Source organism: Notamacropus eugenii, chromosome 7 (genome assembly GCF_028372415.1).
Source record: "Notamacropus eugenii isolate mMacEug1 chromosome 7, mMacEug1.pri_v2, whole genome shotgun sequence".
NCBI classification, from domain to species: Eukaryota; Metazoa; Chordata; class Mammalia; order Diprotodontia; family Macropodidae; genus Notamacropus; species Notamacropus eugenii.
Window position 1 is genome coordinate 146,346,581 of NC_092878.1, and position 17,671 is coordinate 146,364,251.

General features: G+C 37.3%; 1 protein-coding gene across 1 annotated transcript in view; it reads left to right on the top strand.

Moving 5' to 3' along the window:
* ANTXR2 (ANTXR cell adhesion molecule 2) overlaps window positions 1-17,671 on the top strand; it is a 208,238-nt gene that overhangs the window by 124,318 nt on the left and 66,249 nt on the right. The window contains exons 15-16 of the mRNA XM_072623281.1: window positions 5,698-5,865; window positions 9,192-9,272. Of these exons, the coding sequence (XP_072479382.1) occupies window positions 5,698-5,865; window positions 9,192-9,272 (249 nt within the window). The remainder of the gene's footprint in view (window positions 1-5,697; window positions 5,866-9,191; window positions 9,273-17,671) is intronic.

A 17,671-nucleotide genomic window follows, 5' to 3' on the forward strand; every position in this document is an offset into this window, starting at 1 on the left:
GTTGTCTAGACTCAGTCAGTCCACAAGCTTATTCAGTGTTCATTAGGTGCCAGACATTATGCTAAGTGCTAGACATTCAGCAAAAGGTAAAATACTGTCATCATTAAAGGATTCACATTCTAATGTGAATTAGAATTCACATTCTAATAAAGGAAACAAGTAAATGACTGGACATGCTGTTTCTGTGTGTGTGTGTGTGTGTGTGTGTGTGTGTGTGTGTGTGTGTGCGCGCACAAGAGCCTGTGTATTGGAATGTTATCTTATCAGGACGGCCCTAGCATTCAGAGGGATTGGGAAGGGTCCATTGCAGAAGGTGGAAGTTTAGCTGGGTCTTAAAGGCATCCAGGGAAGATCAGAGATGGAAATAAGGGAAAAAGTATCCCAGTTATGGAGGAGATCCTATGCAAAGACACAGTGTCAGGGGGTGGAGTGTCCCATGCAAGGAACAGCAAGTTAGCTGCTTTGACTGGATTGTTAAGTATGCCTAAGGGAGTAATGTACAAAGATTAGAAAGGAAGGGGCTAAATTGTGAAAGATTTAAAATGTCAAACTGATGACTTTAGATTTGACCTTGGAGGGGCAGGGTGACATGGTCAGGTCTACACTTTAGGAAAATCACTTTGGCAGCTCAATCAGAGAGACCATGCAGAGATACCAACCAAAATTTAGTATCATCTAAGAGTAAGATAATGAAGATTTGCATAGGATGGTAGCTACTATAAGTGGAGAGATGTGCTGAAGGTAGAAATGGCAGATTGGATGTGTAAGGTAAGCATGAGTAGAGCTGAGGGTGGAATTGAGGTTGTGAACCTGGGAAAGATGGTGGTACCTTTGACAGAAATATGGAAATTGGGAAGAAGAGAGATTTTGGGGGATATATTATTTTGGGTGTCTTAAATTTGAGATGCCTATGTCCATCTAGTTTGAGATGTACAAAAAACAATGTGTGAAGCAGAACTAGAATTCAGGAGAGAGATGAGGGCCAGATACAAGGATGTGGGAATCTTTTCCACTGAGATGATCATTGAACCTGTGGTGACTGTTAATATCAAGTGAGGAAATATGAAAAAAGAGCAGAGGACCATGTCTAGACCCTTGGGGGACAGCCATAGTTAGTGATTTTGATTTAGATGATGATTGTGCAAAGGAATCAGGATCAGTCAAACAAGTGGGAGAATGAGGAGGGAGCAGTGTCATGGAAACAAGAAGAAAATGTTAAGTAGAAAAGGATGATCCTCATTATGAAAGGCTGCAGAGATGGAAGTTTGATAGAGATCAGTGATCTCTCAGTTGCCAATTCTAATGGCCTCTTCTCAACCTTCATCTTTCTTGACCCCTCACCAACTGTTTTTAGATCCTTATCCAGGTCCTTCCCACTAACCAGGGGAGATGTCCAAGGCTCAGTCCTGAGCCCCCTTCTTTTCTCCCTCTATACAGTTTTCTTTGTTGATCTTATCAGCCTCCATTGGCAAAATTGTTATCTCCGTACTGAAGATTTTCAGATCTATTTGTCCAGCCCTAAATTCTCTTGACATCCAGTCTCATATCTTCAGCTGCCCTTCAGATATTTTGAACCATGTGTCCTTCAGATGTTTTAAACTCAACATGTCTAAAACTGAATTTGTCATCTTTCCTACCAAACCTTTCACTTTTTCTGAGTGTACTCTCATGGCACTGCCATCCTCCCAGTCATTCAGGTTCCCAACCTAATTGTCATCCGGTTATCCTTTTCTCCTGATTCTCACTCCCCACATCTAATTTCTTGTCAATTCTACATTTGTCACATCTCTTCTATATCCCCCTTTCTGTCTTCTTATACTACCGCAACCTTGATCAAAGCCTCTATCACCTCACTTCTGGACTATTGCAACAACCTTCTGATTGATCTCCCTGCCTCTAGAATCTCCCAACTTCAAACCATTCTCTACTCAGCTGTCAAACTGATCTTCTAAAGACTGGGTATGACTATGGCACCTTCCCCTGCATTCAATAAACTCTAGTGGCTCCCTATTTACCTCCAGGATCAAATATAAAATATTTGCTTTGGCTTTTAGAGCCTTTCATATAATCTTGCCTTTTTAACCTTCCCTGTCTTTTTATACCATATTCCCCTCCACTAGCCTTGCAGTTCTTTGCACAAAACATTCTACTTTTATACCTTTTCATGCTTGGAATTCTCTTTTTACTCCTTTCTGTTTCTTGTCTTCCTTTAGGTCCCAGCAAGCTTACTATTTTCTTCAGGAAGCTTTTCCCAGTCTCCCTTACTGCTAATGACTTCCTTCTAAGATTATTTCTGATTTGTTCTGTTCATAATTTGTTTGTACATAGCTATTTGCATGTTATCTCTTCCATAAGACTGAGTTTCTTGAGACTAGGGAGTTTTCTTTTTTTGCTATTCTTTGTATCACCACTGCTTAGGACAGAGCCTGGAACACAGTCAGTGCTTAAAAAGTGATTGTTGACTTGGATTTTCTCGATAGTTTAGGATATATGAGCTGATTTAATCACAAGGTTCCTTAATAGTTACGTGAGGATGAGTCTTCCTGATTGTAGGCCCAGCTCTCTATGCCACCTACCTATCCCGGGAACCCATTTGTTGTTTGTTTTTAAAAAATTAGAAATTTATGAATTTTAGAAATACGATCATAGATTAGAAGAATGATACATTAAACTAAGCCATCCCCCTCTCAATATAGTGAAAGTCAAGTTTTATAGGACTATATGGTTGCCCTAAATAACTCTCACCTGGAAAGATTAAATATGTGACACTTCATGTTCTGTTTTCCTTAAACCATCATTACCTTTCATCTAGTGATGTATCTTACACCTTCTTTAGCCAATTTACATTTTTATCATTTATCCCTTTTGAAGATAATGAATTTTCTAAGTTTACTTCCTCTATAAAATGTGCTGCTTCTTTTAATGCCATTACTTTCAGGCTTTATGGGATAACTGACCCTACAGCCCCTGATTCCCACTCAGCTATACAATTTAACCCTCTTGTTAGACTTCACCTGTATTTGTTTTATCTACATAAAGCTACCATAACTTGAAGGAAAAATGTAATTTCTTTGGAAAGGCAGTCACTTGCTTTCACCTAACAGTTTTAAAATATTTAAAACATATTTTAATAACCTTATAAAAACACTAATAAAATACAGTTGATCATACTGAAAGATATAGACTCATTTTAATGACTTAATAGGGACCGCTTGAAAATGGAAAGAGATTAAGAGAAAGACAAAAATACCCAAATAAGACTTAGGGTAAAGTTATGGATAGTTCTTTCTCTGAAATACAACCAACTACGGACTGATAGTGCAAATAATGAATGTCCCTAATGTCCCATTATCTGGATTCACACTGCGTAATTCTATTGACTTTTAACCAATTAGCGTCTTTTCAGAGTTATAATTTTCACTAGTGTAAATGTAGATACAGACAACCACTTCATGGTATTCATTAGTTTTACTAATCAGGACCTAGTTGTAGTTGCATTATCTCCTACTAACTGTGGTCCTTAAAATACTCAAATGTGCGTGTGTATGTGTGTGTATCTTAAAAGCTTTAAAACATTTTTAAAAATTTAAAATTAGATAAAATTTAAATTATTTTAAAAAATTCTCTTCCCCCCTGCTGAATTTAACCTATTTCTCTTTCCTCAGAGTTCTGCAATTTCTTTGTTAATCTATTATACTTAATATCTCAGGATGCGATTTTATTAAACATTAGTTTGGTTCTATAATGTCACATGGGTAGAGAATCTTCTGAGGAAACTCTTTGTTTTGGAGTGATAGAATGTAACTTCCTTGTAATAGGAATTGTTTCCTTTCTCTTTGTATCCCTAATGCTTATTACAATGCCTAACACATCGTGAGTTGTTGTTTAATAAGTGTGCATTGATGGCTAGCCAGATGGTGGTTTCTGAATCCCTGATCTGAACAAGATTCCTCTATGACCACCAAAACTGATCACCAAAATCAGTTCCTCCTGAAAGAGGATCTTTTTCAGATTTGTCTCTTCTGTCTGTAAGCAAGCACCATGGGCATGTTGGTGAGGCGTGGTGTCTGTTACTCTGCTAGGTGAGCAGAGGGAGATGATATCCTCTTACAGAGGGAGATTTAGTGTGGCTCCTGAAACATCATTTTTTTAAGGAAATATTTCATATATGATGATTTGCATACATACCCAAAAATATGTGCGTCAGCGTTAAAGACCATGTGCCATTTAATCTGAATCAGTGAAAAATGATGACAATTTAATTGTCCTTTCATTTATACTTAATTTCAAAGAATATATGTTAAAATTGTATTCCATTCTTTGATGGAAAATCACAGAATCCCATTACCCAAGAGCTGAAAGGAACTTGAGGTCATCTGGTACAAACTATACACAAGAATCAGCCTCCCCATCAAATCTCCACTGGAAATCTTCAGTTGCTCATCATGCCTAATGAAAATTTTGACCAAGTGATTCCTTTGGGTAAAAATGTAAGGCTTGCAAAATAAAACATGCTTGATAAATACAAATAAATGAATCAGTAAGTACCCATTAAGTACTAAGTGCTAAGTACTGTACAGAAGGAAAGACAGAAGGCAAAAGGAAAAGGGAAGGGCAAAGATGGATACATCGCATCATAGAAAAGATGAACGTGACCTTGGACAGACTTCAAGCAATATTAGAGGATAAAGGGCCTGATATGCTGTGGTACAGAGTCAGGAATAGTTGGATGCATCTGAGCAGCCGAACAACAGCTGTGCTAAGTAATGGGGATCCAAAGATCAATTAAAAACAGCCCTTTTCCTCAAAGAACCTAGCATTCCTTGAAGGAGAGGCATATTTATAAATAGACACTTTAAAGCTACATGTAAGGTAAATGGAAATTAACCATAGTTAGAAAAAAATTTCTTGTAAAAGAAGGCATTTCAGTTGAGCCTTCAAGGAAGTAGATTCTAAGAGACAGATTTGAAGAAGCAGAATATTCCAAGAAGGAAGGAAGGAAGGAAGGAAGGAAGGAAGGAAGGAAGGAAGGAAGGAAGGAAGGAAGGAAGGAAGGAAGGAAGGAAGGAAGAGAGGAAGGAAGGAGGGAGGGAGGGAAGGGAGAAAGGAAGGAAGGAGAAAAGGAAGAAAGGAGGGGAAAGAAAGGAAGGAGGGAAGGAAGGAATATTGTTCTTTGAAGGAAGGAAGTGTTTTTCATTTATCTTTGTATCCCTATCACTTGGTGGAGTACTCGGCACATACAATGCACTCAACAAATGCTTAGTGATTTGTTATTGTTTATGTGTTTTCAAACATGTTTCAGTGCTTCATAAAAGAAAGGAACAAAGGATACAATAGTTTATTAAGCTCCTACAATGTGCCAATCACTTTGCTTAGCACTTTAACAATATTGTCTTCTTTGATATTCACAACAATCGGGGGAAGTTATGACTATTTAGAAACCCATTTTTCAGCTGCAGAAAATGAGGAAGTCAGTGGTTAAGTGACTTACTCAGGGGTAGTTTGTCTAAGGCGCTATTTGAACTCAGGTCTTCAGGACTTTCCACTGAGGAAAAGCCTTTGAGCTTTGGCTCCAGTCAGGTTCTCTTTTTCACTATGATATAAGCAACCAAGCTCCTGTTAGGTGGCATAAGAATCTCACCCGTAGAGGTGCTGCTCTACCTCTGAAAACATCTATTCACTGGTTTCTTCCTTCAGGTCCGTTGGGGTGATAAAGGCTCTACTGAAGAAGGTGCAAGGCTAGAAAAAGCCAAAAATGCTGTGGTGACGATTCCTGAAGAAACAGAAGAACCTGTCAGGCCTAGACCTCCTCGGCCCAAACCTACGTACCAGGCCCCTCAGACAAAGTGGTACACTCCAATCAAGGTAACCTTCCAATCTGCCATCCAACCTCACCTAGGCCTCTGCATATTCAGAGATTCATTTTCATTTAGTTAATGTTTTTTGTTGGCTGAAATTTGTTTAAAAAACCCCAACCATATGTAGCTCTTGTGTCAGAGATGCTTATGGTGCAAGGATCCTAGGAACATTTTTGGAAGGTGTTCAGCGAGTTCTGGCTCAGACTCCTACTTAGAAATCCCTGGAAAGTATCCTAATTGGACAGGCCAACATACTGGCTACAACTCTATACTTGCAAGTATGCTGGTCTTATTCATAAAAGTTTCATACATTTTTATTACAAATTATTATAAATATTGTTCTAAATTATTATTTTAGAAGTATTGTATTTTTATATCCAAAAGTTTTAGTTAAGGGGAAAGAAGGATCAAAGAATAGTGTATCCTCTATAACAGGTGAATTATATTCTACCCAACTCCAACAAAATTCCTCATTAAATGTTCCTCAGTTTTACTGTGGGCTGTGGCCCTTTTTAGAGCTGATGCCTCTGCCCAATTCTCAGATGACCATAGCTGCAGCTGAGGCATTCTCTCATCTGTGTCCTTCCACATCCATTGCAGCATTTCTTTTTCCAATTACAATTGGCATTAGCCATTGGGGATTTTAGAAGGATCTCTCCTACCCTGACTTGGGTTCTGACTTTCATCATCAGAGCTTATGATTCTGTCAACTTGTCATTCCCCTTTCTGCAACTCAGTGAGGAAGAGGAATAAAGAAGTATTCCACTCAGTACACTCTCCATCCTTGAAGGAATTGTCTTTCCAAGTTGAGTTATGTGAAAGTTTACAGTATTGACTCCATATTCAGATGACCCAAAATCCTTTTATCTTTCCATCCCTGATAAAAGATAAGCATCCTACATCCCAGAAGTTTCTCTCTCTCCTCCATGTCCCCACAGTGATCTATTCCACGTAACAGAGAAACAGTAAGCCAAGCTATCAGATATAATGGTCTTGTGTACCATTCTGCACCTATCGCCCCTCATCTCCCCAATGAAAGCAAAGAGGAACATTTCCTTATCTATTGTCAGAGTCAGGAATAATCAATACAATTACATATACTCCATTTTATTGTATTCCTCTATACATTCATATTATTGAAGTTTGAGTGTTTTCAGTTTTTCTTAATTCCTTTTGCTCTAATTCATAAATCTTCTGATTCTATCCACTGGATGAACAAAAAAATGCAAATATTTATAAAATACTGACATTTGCGTGCAAATTACTTGAGCCAAACAGTGATTTTGGTTTCATTTTGTCATGCATGTATGCTCCTACTGAGATGAAGCTGACTCAGACATCTGACTGTCAGCAGATGAAACTGGACCAAGCTGGTTTCCTTCCCTTTCCATTAATTGAATGGTAGATGTCATGCTATCTACATGTATTTCCCTGCTCTCATGTGTTGTGTTTTTAATTCTGTTTTTTGAGAGTGGCTATATTACTTCAAGACCATTAGGTGGTGGAGGTCAAATCTGGCCTGAGGCACTTACCAGCTGTGTGATCCTGGACAGGCACTTAACCCTGTTTGTCTCAATTTCCTCATCTGTAAAATGAGCTGGGAAAGGACATGGTAGACCACTCTGGTGTCTTTGCCAAGAAAACCTCAAATGGGGCCGTAAAGAGTCAGAAATGACTGAAACAACTGAACAACAATAACATTATTTCAGGGAAATATGAGCTTAAGTTCTAACTCTAAGAGAATGCACCTCAGTGAGGCTGTAAGACATGTTGAAGTCACTGCTGGGATGGGGAATCAAAAATTTCAAGGATCCTTTGAGCTTGTGATGATACATGATCAGCTGTAGAGAAGCATAGAGGAAATTGTGGTTGCCACTGAAAAACAATTCAAGGAACTGACTAACTGTTATTACAAAATAGTCTCTTAGAAATCACCAGAGAGACGTGATAGTGGAAGGGGATCTTCTTAATTCTTTTGCAATGCGATATTGCCTTCTTGAAGTTTGAACAAGGGGGAGAAGATTATTTTCAATATACAAAATCTGCTAAATATTCCTGTGAAGAAAAAAATGCTTGTCATGGACAAGACAGTTCAAAGACTGGAAGGGATTCAATAGAGACTGGATCTGTAAATTCAATGATATAGAAAATACCTGGAAGAGGAAACACCCTTTAACTAAGCAAGTCAGCATTTCCCTGGCAATGCATAGGGAGTGGCCTAGGGTACTGAGAAATTCCATGTCAAATTCAAGGTCACATGACCAGCATGGGTCAGAGGTGGGACCAGAACTGTTTTTATTGGGTCCAAGAAAAACTCCCTAACCACTATATCATAATGACATTACCTTGACAAAAGGTAATTTTTCTGATGAAACTCACTTTCGTTGAAGGCTATACTAAAACTGTTATTGAAAGACTTCACAAGACACTATGAGATCTAGACATTTTTAGCAGACTACAAATTATCCTTTCTCCAAAAAAAGTCTATTTTTTGTTTATATTATTTCTAACATGATTACATAGTCGAAAAGAAAATATTCATATTATTGTATGATAGAAATATAAGATATTTTTAAAAAATAGAAACAGTTCCATTTGTTTCTTTAAGTATCCCATTCAATATGATCATGATGGTGATAATAAATAATAATGGTAGATAGAGCTCATATAGTGCCCACTATGTGCCAGGCACTATGCTAAGTACTCAACAAATATTATTCCATTTGATCCTCATCATCCCCATTTTACAGTTGAAGAAACTGAGGCAAATAACAGTTAAGTACCTTGCCCAAGGTCACACAGCTAGTGTCAGATTCTGTATTTTAACTTAGGTCTTCCTGATTCCAGGTCCAGTGCTCTATCCATTGTATCACCTAGGTGTTTCTCAATATCGTTTATTATAAGCAATATCTGACATGGAGAGGTTCTTCCTTCTGCTTGTATACTGAGTGAATATGGGGATGATAAGGAAATGAATGACAATGAAACAAAGGAGACCAAAAGAAAAGAAGGGAAAATCAGACCTTTAAATGATCTATTTCTTAAGTTATTTCCAAGGTTAGGGTTCAGGGAGTCTCACAGAACCAAGTAAACTGAAGCATAGCTAATAGTAAATGGTTGGTGTCTGTCATAGTAAGGAACAGGAGTGAAGACAGGTCCAAATTTCCACATTAAAGAATTGATTTTTTTTCCTTCACATGTCAGAAATCAGAGCCAGGAGCCTTCAGTTGTAGTACAATTATTTTTATTTCATTTTTTTGAGTCATTTATTCAACAGACATTCATCATTTACTATGTATTAGTTACTACTATGCGATTCCTTTGTCATTACAGGGCCGGCTCGATGCACTCTGGGCTTTGTTACGTCGACAGTATGACAGAGTTTCTTTGATGCGACCTCAGGAAGGAGATGAGGTTTGTATATGTTATGGTGATGGTATGAAGGGAATGTGAAGTGTGATCATTTCAGGACAGTAAATGCAGCAAACTCTTAAGTGAAAAAAATTCAAAGTTCTCGTTTTATCTATTGAAGGAATGGTTTCTATCCCAAGAGAATTTTTAATGAATTATCGACCATAGTGATGGGAAATTGAATCATTAAGTCACTGCATCTTAGATAGACACTTGCCATAGTTTTTTGTTTAAGCCATAGGCACGAATGATTGTGATGTTCCCAAGAAACAAACGTAAGTACAAAGTATAAATACATACAAGAATTTGTTGAATTTACTCTTTGTGTTAGAGGTACTGGAGTTACTTGAAGATCTGACCAATATAAGTTTCTGTACTTTCTCTTGCCCTATTTTAGAGTAGAAATATTTATGCTTAATGAAATATGGAAGTACGACTTCAGAAATACAATGTTAAAGGTTTTCATATGGTATAATAGAGATCATTTGAGACAAGAATAATGAAATGTTAGTAGAGGTTTGTGATTGAGGTTAATTCATTTTATGTTTATTTATTTGGTTTCAGAAATGTTGTTTTCATTATATTCATTAAAACTGTGTAAGTTATTTTCTTTTAAAGGTGGCTGAACTGATTAAATTAATTTATTTTAATAAACATAGATGCTAGTTTTTTTAATTTTATATCTTTCCCAAAACATAGAATAGTGCCTCTTCATAAGTCAGATGGTATAGAATCCTAGAATATTTGATAACCATATACCTTAATCATCTACCAATTGCAATCCTCCTAAAGTATCCCTGAGAAACAGTAAAACAGCCTCTGTTAGAATATCTCTAGGACTTTACTCACTGCCTTATGAAGCAGCTTCTTAAATTATTGTACAAATCTAATTAGAAAATTCTTTGTACCTTTTCATCCATTTGGTCTCAGGCCTTCCTTGTGGGGAAATTTAGAATGTATTCAGACATCTGACATATATATTCTTAGCTTTTTATTCTGTAGAAAGATTAAAGGTACTAGGTTTCTTCTGTAGTCATTTCTATATTAGAATTCCTAGATCCCTTCTTCAGATCTTCTGGACACACTCTACTTTGCCAAAACCCTTACACTGTGGCATGTGGAATTGTTTGCACAATCCTCCCCCTGTTGTCTGACAAAAGAGACTATTGTTTCTCATGTTGAGGTGCTATTTTTCTGTCAATGCCACCTGAGATGGCAGTAGCTTTCTTGGCATCAACATTGCACTCCTGTCTCAAATTTAGCTCATTGAAAACAGGAACCTCTGCAAACCCCAATCTCCCTCTCATATGCTAACAGCTGGTTTTCTGAACTTAATGCCTATCTTCACACTTATCTATTTAACTTCATCTTGCTTGTTTTGGTTTATCAATCTAAGCTATAAAGATTTAATTATATTTTATAAATGTTTGTTAAGTACCTACTAGGTACAAAACACTGTGCTATATGTAGAGCTAGAAAGATGAAAAAGACACAGACTGTGTCCTAAAACCATTTCCAGTATAGAGGAAAGAATGGGACAAGTATATAAGTAACTGTGGTCTTAATTCTTATTATCTATCACATTAATTATCCTCTTGGTTTTCTGTGTTCTATTTATTTTATGACATCTTCATTTGAGTGATTGACAAAAGTGTTTAATAGAAGAGTAGGAAAGCATTTCTTTGTAACATTCCATTAATTACCTTCTTTTAGGTTGGTGTTGAATGGTCAAACGTTTGGTGGATTCTGTTGGATTTACTTCACATTTTTGCTATTTGACCCCAAATTTCACCATCTTAACCAGAAAAATATATTATAGAAGATTTCATGAATCTTTTCCATTAAAGCTAAATGTTATACACATATATGTATATATATATATACATAACACACATAAATGCATATATACATATATATATATGATGTTATCTCGATTTGCTAATATTTTTAAGAGATAAAAAAATAGGGTTAAATTGCCATAACATTTTAATAACCCTCTATAATTCTCAGTACTCACTTTATTCGTTTCTAAGTACTCACAATCCATGCCTTCAGTATTCTCTCTAGAATTATACTAAGTCTGAACTTTTAGCTTCTTGGCCCATAGTTTCCAAAATCTACCATTTTCTCCTTTTTTTGGAAATTAAGAAAACATTTTATCTTTTTAAAGGCATTTTTTATCATTTCTCAAAGATTACTGATGGTTCCATTTACAAATTCTCTAGGCTGATTAGGATGCATTTTTCTTGGGTTCATTCAAAACAAATCGATGTTCTTTTGCTGGTTCAACATTTATTTTAGCATTAGAGCATCAAAGATTTAGGGCTGGAAGAGACTTTAGACCTTTAACCTTAGTTAAAACTACTCATTTCCCACGGGAAATGACGCCCCAATTCACAAAGGCAGTAAGTAGTAGAGCTAGGATTTGAACTTAGATCATCGAGTGCCAAATCCACCACATTTTCCACTGGGCCAGGATATATCTGAACTACAATTTCTATTTTTGGGGTGATTATTCCATCTTTTCCCCGTTGAAGACCATTATCCTTAGTGGGAAAAAAAAAAACAGAAGCAAAATAGGAGTTGAGTAATTCTGTCCCCATTTAGCTGTTACAGAGTAACATAGCTATTGCGGTGTTACATAGCTGTAACGCAGCCACACTTTTCCCTGGAGAGTTACTTTTTTATCTTTTTGTTTTGTTTTGTTTGACTGAACAAAGCTAAAAAATTAGTGGGTTTACATTTTTTTTCGAAGTTTATTCTGAATATCATTCTTCTAGGCTTGGATTATAGTTTTTACTTCATTAATTTAATAAAATTAATTCATAAAAGCAACATACACAATCAGAAATGAATGCTGCAAAATTATGTAAAAGAACAGGTATGGCTTGAAAGGCGAGAGATGAAAAGTCAACACCTCTTCACAGAGGTGGGAGGTGCACAAGTGTTGCACATTGTTCATGAAATTTTTAGACCTCAATTGTGCTGAATTTTTTCCCCTTCTTTTTGTCTTAAAAAATGCAGTTCCTTATATGGGATGGCATTTAAAGAGGGGGAAGAGAAAGGATACTGAGGAAAACTATGATGATGTTAAAAAAAGATGCCAATAAAAATTTATTTAAAAAAAAGAACTTGAATTACATCAAAAATCAAACATGGATTTTCTGAGGAAATAATTATCTGAAATGTTTACCCAGCTCAATATTTTGTAATAAGACACAGCCTGAAACTAGGTAAAGTTGGTAACAATAGTAAGGGAAAACATATTGGGAGAGAAATAATAGTCATTGGATATTTATATCCAATGGGTTGGATAGTTAGATCCAGTGAGTTAAAGATATTTCTTTCGCAAAGTGTTGTTCTAGAGAAATTTGCAAAGAAATCTAGCATGAGTTTCAAAATTTCAATTTTGCTAGACAACATATTTTCCAAAACACTTCTTTAAAAGGAAAAACTTAATTTATGAATCAGATATTTTTAGGAAAACAAAGCCATAGACTTTAGCAGCATTTTTATTAACCACTTTCTGGGATTGTATTGCAGAAGTGCCTTTCTGTAATGTTTCACACTTTGTTGTTTAGGTAAACCTTAAAGTGTTAGTGAGTTTTATATTGGAAGCTTTAGATATCTCATTTAATGAACTGACTCAAGATCTTATTTTATGAGAAGAATGTATTCAAATCATATGATATTGGGGGGGGGAGTGTGCTTATGTTTTGATCCTAGTTTATGATGAATTGAGAGTATTTGTTACTCTAAACTCTTGAGTTTTTATGTGTTAAGAATGTCAGGCATGAGTATGATGACTATTTTTCCAAGAAGAAGTTATCCCTAAAATTAGACATTCAACTCTCATCAATTAATGCTGAGCATGGGGCACCATCTAGACACCCATCTTAAAATCTTCCTCCGTCATTAAAATATTTCCTGATTATGTAAAAGGTATTGCATCCAGCCTCTTTGAAGGTTATATTACTATACATTTTTTGTAACTTAAAACTTCAAGAAGTCTCTTGGGACATTCTGCATGTCTAAACACCATTCACTGCCCATGTTTGAAAACTTTGATTTACGTTATATTTGAACTTTATTTAGAGGCAAAAAGCATGTCTTCATTACATATGCTTTCCTCTTCTTCTCTTGTTCATTTGATCATTAAGTATTTTGATGGTAATTTATAGAAACATTTCCAACTCTAAAACATAGTGAAGATACTGTTTATTTGAAACCAGGTACAGGGAATCACAATTTTACCGTCCCATTAATTTCTATGATTCTTTCTTCAAGCCAGTCTAAGTTCCAATATTAGTCACTATCCTGCACCCTGAATTTGCAATTGCCACAAGAATAAGAAAGTTAAACTTACTTCAAGAAGAGATATTTCTCCCTTTTTTTCTCTTTTCCTTCCTTCCTTCCTTCCTTCCTTCCTTCCTTCCTTCCTTCCTTCCTTCCTTCCTTCCTTCCTTCCTTCCTTCCTTCCTTCCTTCCTTCCTTCCTTCCTTCCTTCTTTCCTTCCTCTCTCTCTCTCTCTCTCTCTCTCTCTCTCTCTCTCTCTCTCTCTCTCTCTCTCTCTCTCTCTCTCTCCCTCTCTCTCTCTCTCACTACCTCTCTCTCCCTGCCTTCATTTCTTCCCCAAATGCATGCCCTTTCAAGAATTGTCAACTCTTTTCTTGGGACCTTGAGGTAGTTATCCCCCTTGTCGTACTCTATATTTTTTTTACATTGTTAAATTTAATTTTTATTTTATGTCTTCTCAACTTTTGTGAAACAAAATTTTTGACATTCATTTTTTTTAAAATTCTGGATTCCAAATAATTAACTCTTTTAGTAGTTGTTTTAAGCTATTGACTCATAATGAGTTCTGGTTGACTAAGTTATCTTCTAATTTTCTATATGAAGTTCTTACCTAGACAGGTCTCCCTTACTCTATGCTATTGTAAATTTTATTTATTTATTTATTTTTAGATAAAGATATTCATTTCCATGAAATTTTGAGTTCCAATTTTTCTCCCCATCTCTCCCCTCCCCCCAACCCCATAACACCTGCCATTCTGATTACCCCTTCACTCAATATGCCCTCCCTTCTATCATACCCCTTCCTTCCCCTATCACCATCTTCTCTATTTTCTTGTAGGGCAAGACAGATTTCTATACCCAACTGCCTGTATTTCTTTTTTTTTCCCAGTCATAAGCAACAGCATTTCTCAACATTTGTTTCTAATATTTTGAATTCCAACTTCTCTCCCTTCCTCGCTCCCCACCCATCCCCACTGAGAAGGCAAGCAATTCAACGTAAGCTATCTATATGTCATTTTGCAAAAGACTTCCACAATAGTCATGTTGTATAAGACTAGCTATATTTCCCTCCATCCTACCCTGTCCCCCATTTATTCTATTCTCTCATTTGACCTTGTCCCTCCCCAAAAGTGTTTACTTCTAGTTACTCTCTTCTCCCATTTGTCCTTCCTTCTATCTTCCTCCTCACCCCATCTGTCCCCTTCTCCCCTACTTTCCTGTAGTGTAAGATAGATTTTCATACCAAATTGAGTGACCATGCTATTCCTTCCTTAAGTCAAATGTGAAGAGAGTAAGCTTCACTTTTCCCCTCTCACTTCCTCCCTTTTCTTGTCCATTGAATAAGATTTTTATTGTCTCTTTTATGAGTGATAATTTGCCCCATTCCATTTTTCCCTTTCTCCTCCCGTTATATGCCCCTCATCCTTTAATTTAATCTAATTTTTTTTATAGATATCATCCCTTCTGATTCAATTCAACCTGTGCTCTCTGTCTGTATGTGTGTGTGTGTGTGTGTGTGTGTATGTGTGTATAATCCCTCCACCTACCCGAATACTGAGAAAAGTCTCAAGAATTACAAATATTATCTTTCCATGTAGGAATGTAAACAGTTCAACTTTAGAAAGTCCTTTGTGATTTCTCTTTCCTGTATACCTTTTCATGCTTCTCTTGAGATTCTTGTGTTTGAAAGTCAAATTTTTTCTTCAATTCTGGTCCTTTCATCAAGAATGCCTAAAAGTCCTCTGTATCATTGAATGACCATTTTTTCCCCCTGGAGTATTATACTCAGTTTTGCTGGGTAGGTGATTCTTAGTTTTAATCCCAGTTCTTTTGACTTCTGGAATATCCTATTCCAAACCCTTTGATCCCTTAATGTAGAAAGGGCAAGATCCTGTGTTATCCTGATGGTATTTCCATAGTACTCGAATTGCTTCTTTCTAGGTGCTTGTAATATTTTCTCCTTGACCTGGGAACTCTTAAATTTGGCCACAATATTTCTAGGAGTTTCTCTTTTCAGGTCTCTTTCAGGAGGGATCGGTGGATTTTTTTCAATAATTATTTTGCCCTCTGGTTCTAGAATATCAGGGCAGTTTTCCTTGATGATTTCACGAAAGATGATGTCTAGGCTCTTCTTTTGTTTGTGGCTTTCAGGTAGTCCCATAATTTTTAAATTGTCTTTCCTAGATCTATTTTCCAGGTCAGTTGTTTTTTCATTGAGATGTTTCACATTTTCTTCTATTTTTTCATTCTTTTGGTTTTGTTTTGTAATTTCTTGGTTTCTCGAAAAGTCATTAGCTTCCCTCAGCTCCACTCTCATTTTTAAAGAACTATTTTCTTCAGTGAGCTTTGGAGCCTCTTTTTTCATTTGGCTGATTCTGCTTTTTAAAGCCTTCTTCTCCTCATTGTCTTTTTGGACCTCTTTTTCTAATTGAGTTAGGCTATTTTTTAAGGTGTTAGTTTCTTCAGTATTTTTTTGGGTCTCCTTTAGCAAGCTGTTGACTTGCTTTTCAAGCTCTTCCATGGCCTGAGCCCATTGCACATTCATTTTGGAGGTACTGGAGGCGGAAGCCTTGACTTCCTCTGACAGTATGCATTATTCTTCCTCATCTGAAAGGATGGAAGGAAGTACCTGTTCACCAAGAAAGTAACCTTCTATGGGCTTACTTTTTCCCTTTTTTGGGCATTTTCCCAGTCAGTTACTTGACTTCTGTATCCTTTGTCAAAAGGAGGATCCTAGTGCACCTCCTCACCAGGACAGTACTCAGAACTGAGACTCAGATCAGCTGCTGTATTCCCCCAGGTACTTTGAGGGGGGCAGGGCTGCCACTCAGGGCTGAGGTTCAGATCAACTACCCAATTTCTCCAGGGGCTTCAGGTGGAGTGCTTCACAGGTGGAAGCTTGCAGGGGCCACTGCTGCTGCCAGCACCTTTGCTGCTACCACTGCCACCACCTAGGGCTTGTGCTGGGGGGGGGAGGGGGGGCCTGCTCCCCTCTCACCCAGCTGGGAAAGCTCTCTCACTGACCTTTGAAGCTTTCTTTAGTGCTTGTGGGTTGAGAGATCTAAGACCCTCCCTGCTGGGGATTCTGCCCTGGAGGCCTGTTCTGGTCCTGTTTCTCCTGGTGCCACCAGATGAGGACTGGACTTTGCTCTGCTTAGCATCCTGTGGAATAGACCTTTCCTGTTGGCCTTCCAAGTTTCCTTTGATTGGAAATCTCTTTCACTCTGTCATTCTGTGACTTCTGCTGCTCTAGAATTTATTGAGAGTCATTTCTTACAGGTATTTTATGGACTGTGGGGGAAGAGCTAGAATATGTGCATCTTTCTACTCCACCTTCTTGGCTCTGCCCTGTCATCTCTTTAAGCACTGATGTAAAGTTGTACCAAACTTCATGACATAAGAGAATGGATGTTTCTTCTTTGTGCATTTTGGCATCCCTGTAAAGCTGGTCCCTAGTTACTGAGGAGATAACCAAACTCATTGTGACACACTTCAAAATTGAACTCAATATTTCAAATAATCGCCTTTATGTGTTAACCACTCAGCACGCCTCTTGCATATGTGAAAGAAGAACAAAAGCATTTGCTTAGTGCTTGCTATGTGACAAGCAAGCACTTTGCTAAGCACTGAGGGTACAAGTTGAAAAGCTAGGCAGTCTCTGCTCTTGATGAGTTCACCTTCTAAATAAAGAGGCAGCATTTAGAAGAAGGTCAGTTGCCAGACAGATAAAAGGTGCTTCAGAGCTTATGACAATGCCCAGAAGTCCTTAAGTCACATTGTCAAGTCAAATGGCAATGCCTAGGAGTCTGGAGGGGCTGGTGCAGAATATCTGGTAAAAGCCCATTCATTTGTTTGTTATACTATGACTCTCTCCCTCCTCCACACTTTCTCTTTGAGAAGGAGCCCAGAGTTCCTGCATTAGTGGGAAGGTTGCAAAGTAGGGCAGCCTGAACAGCCTGTTTTCTAGTGGGCCTGTAGAGTCTCCATTTGGGTCCAGTGGGAAGCATGGTACAGAAGGGGAATGCAGCTCATGATCCTTGCTTATTGATAAGCTAAACTGCCAGCTGGTGGGCTGGGTTGACAGACAGAGGAGATAGTCTGGGAGC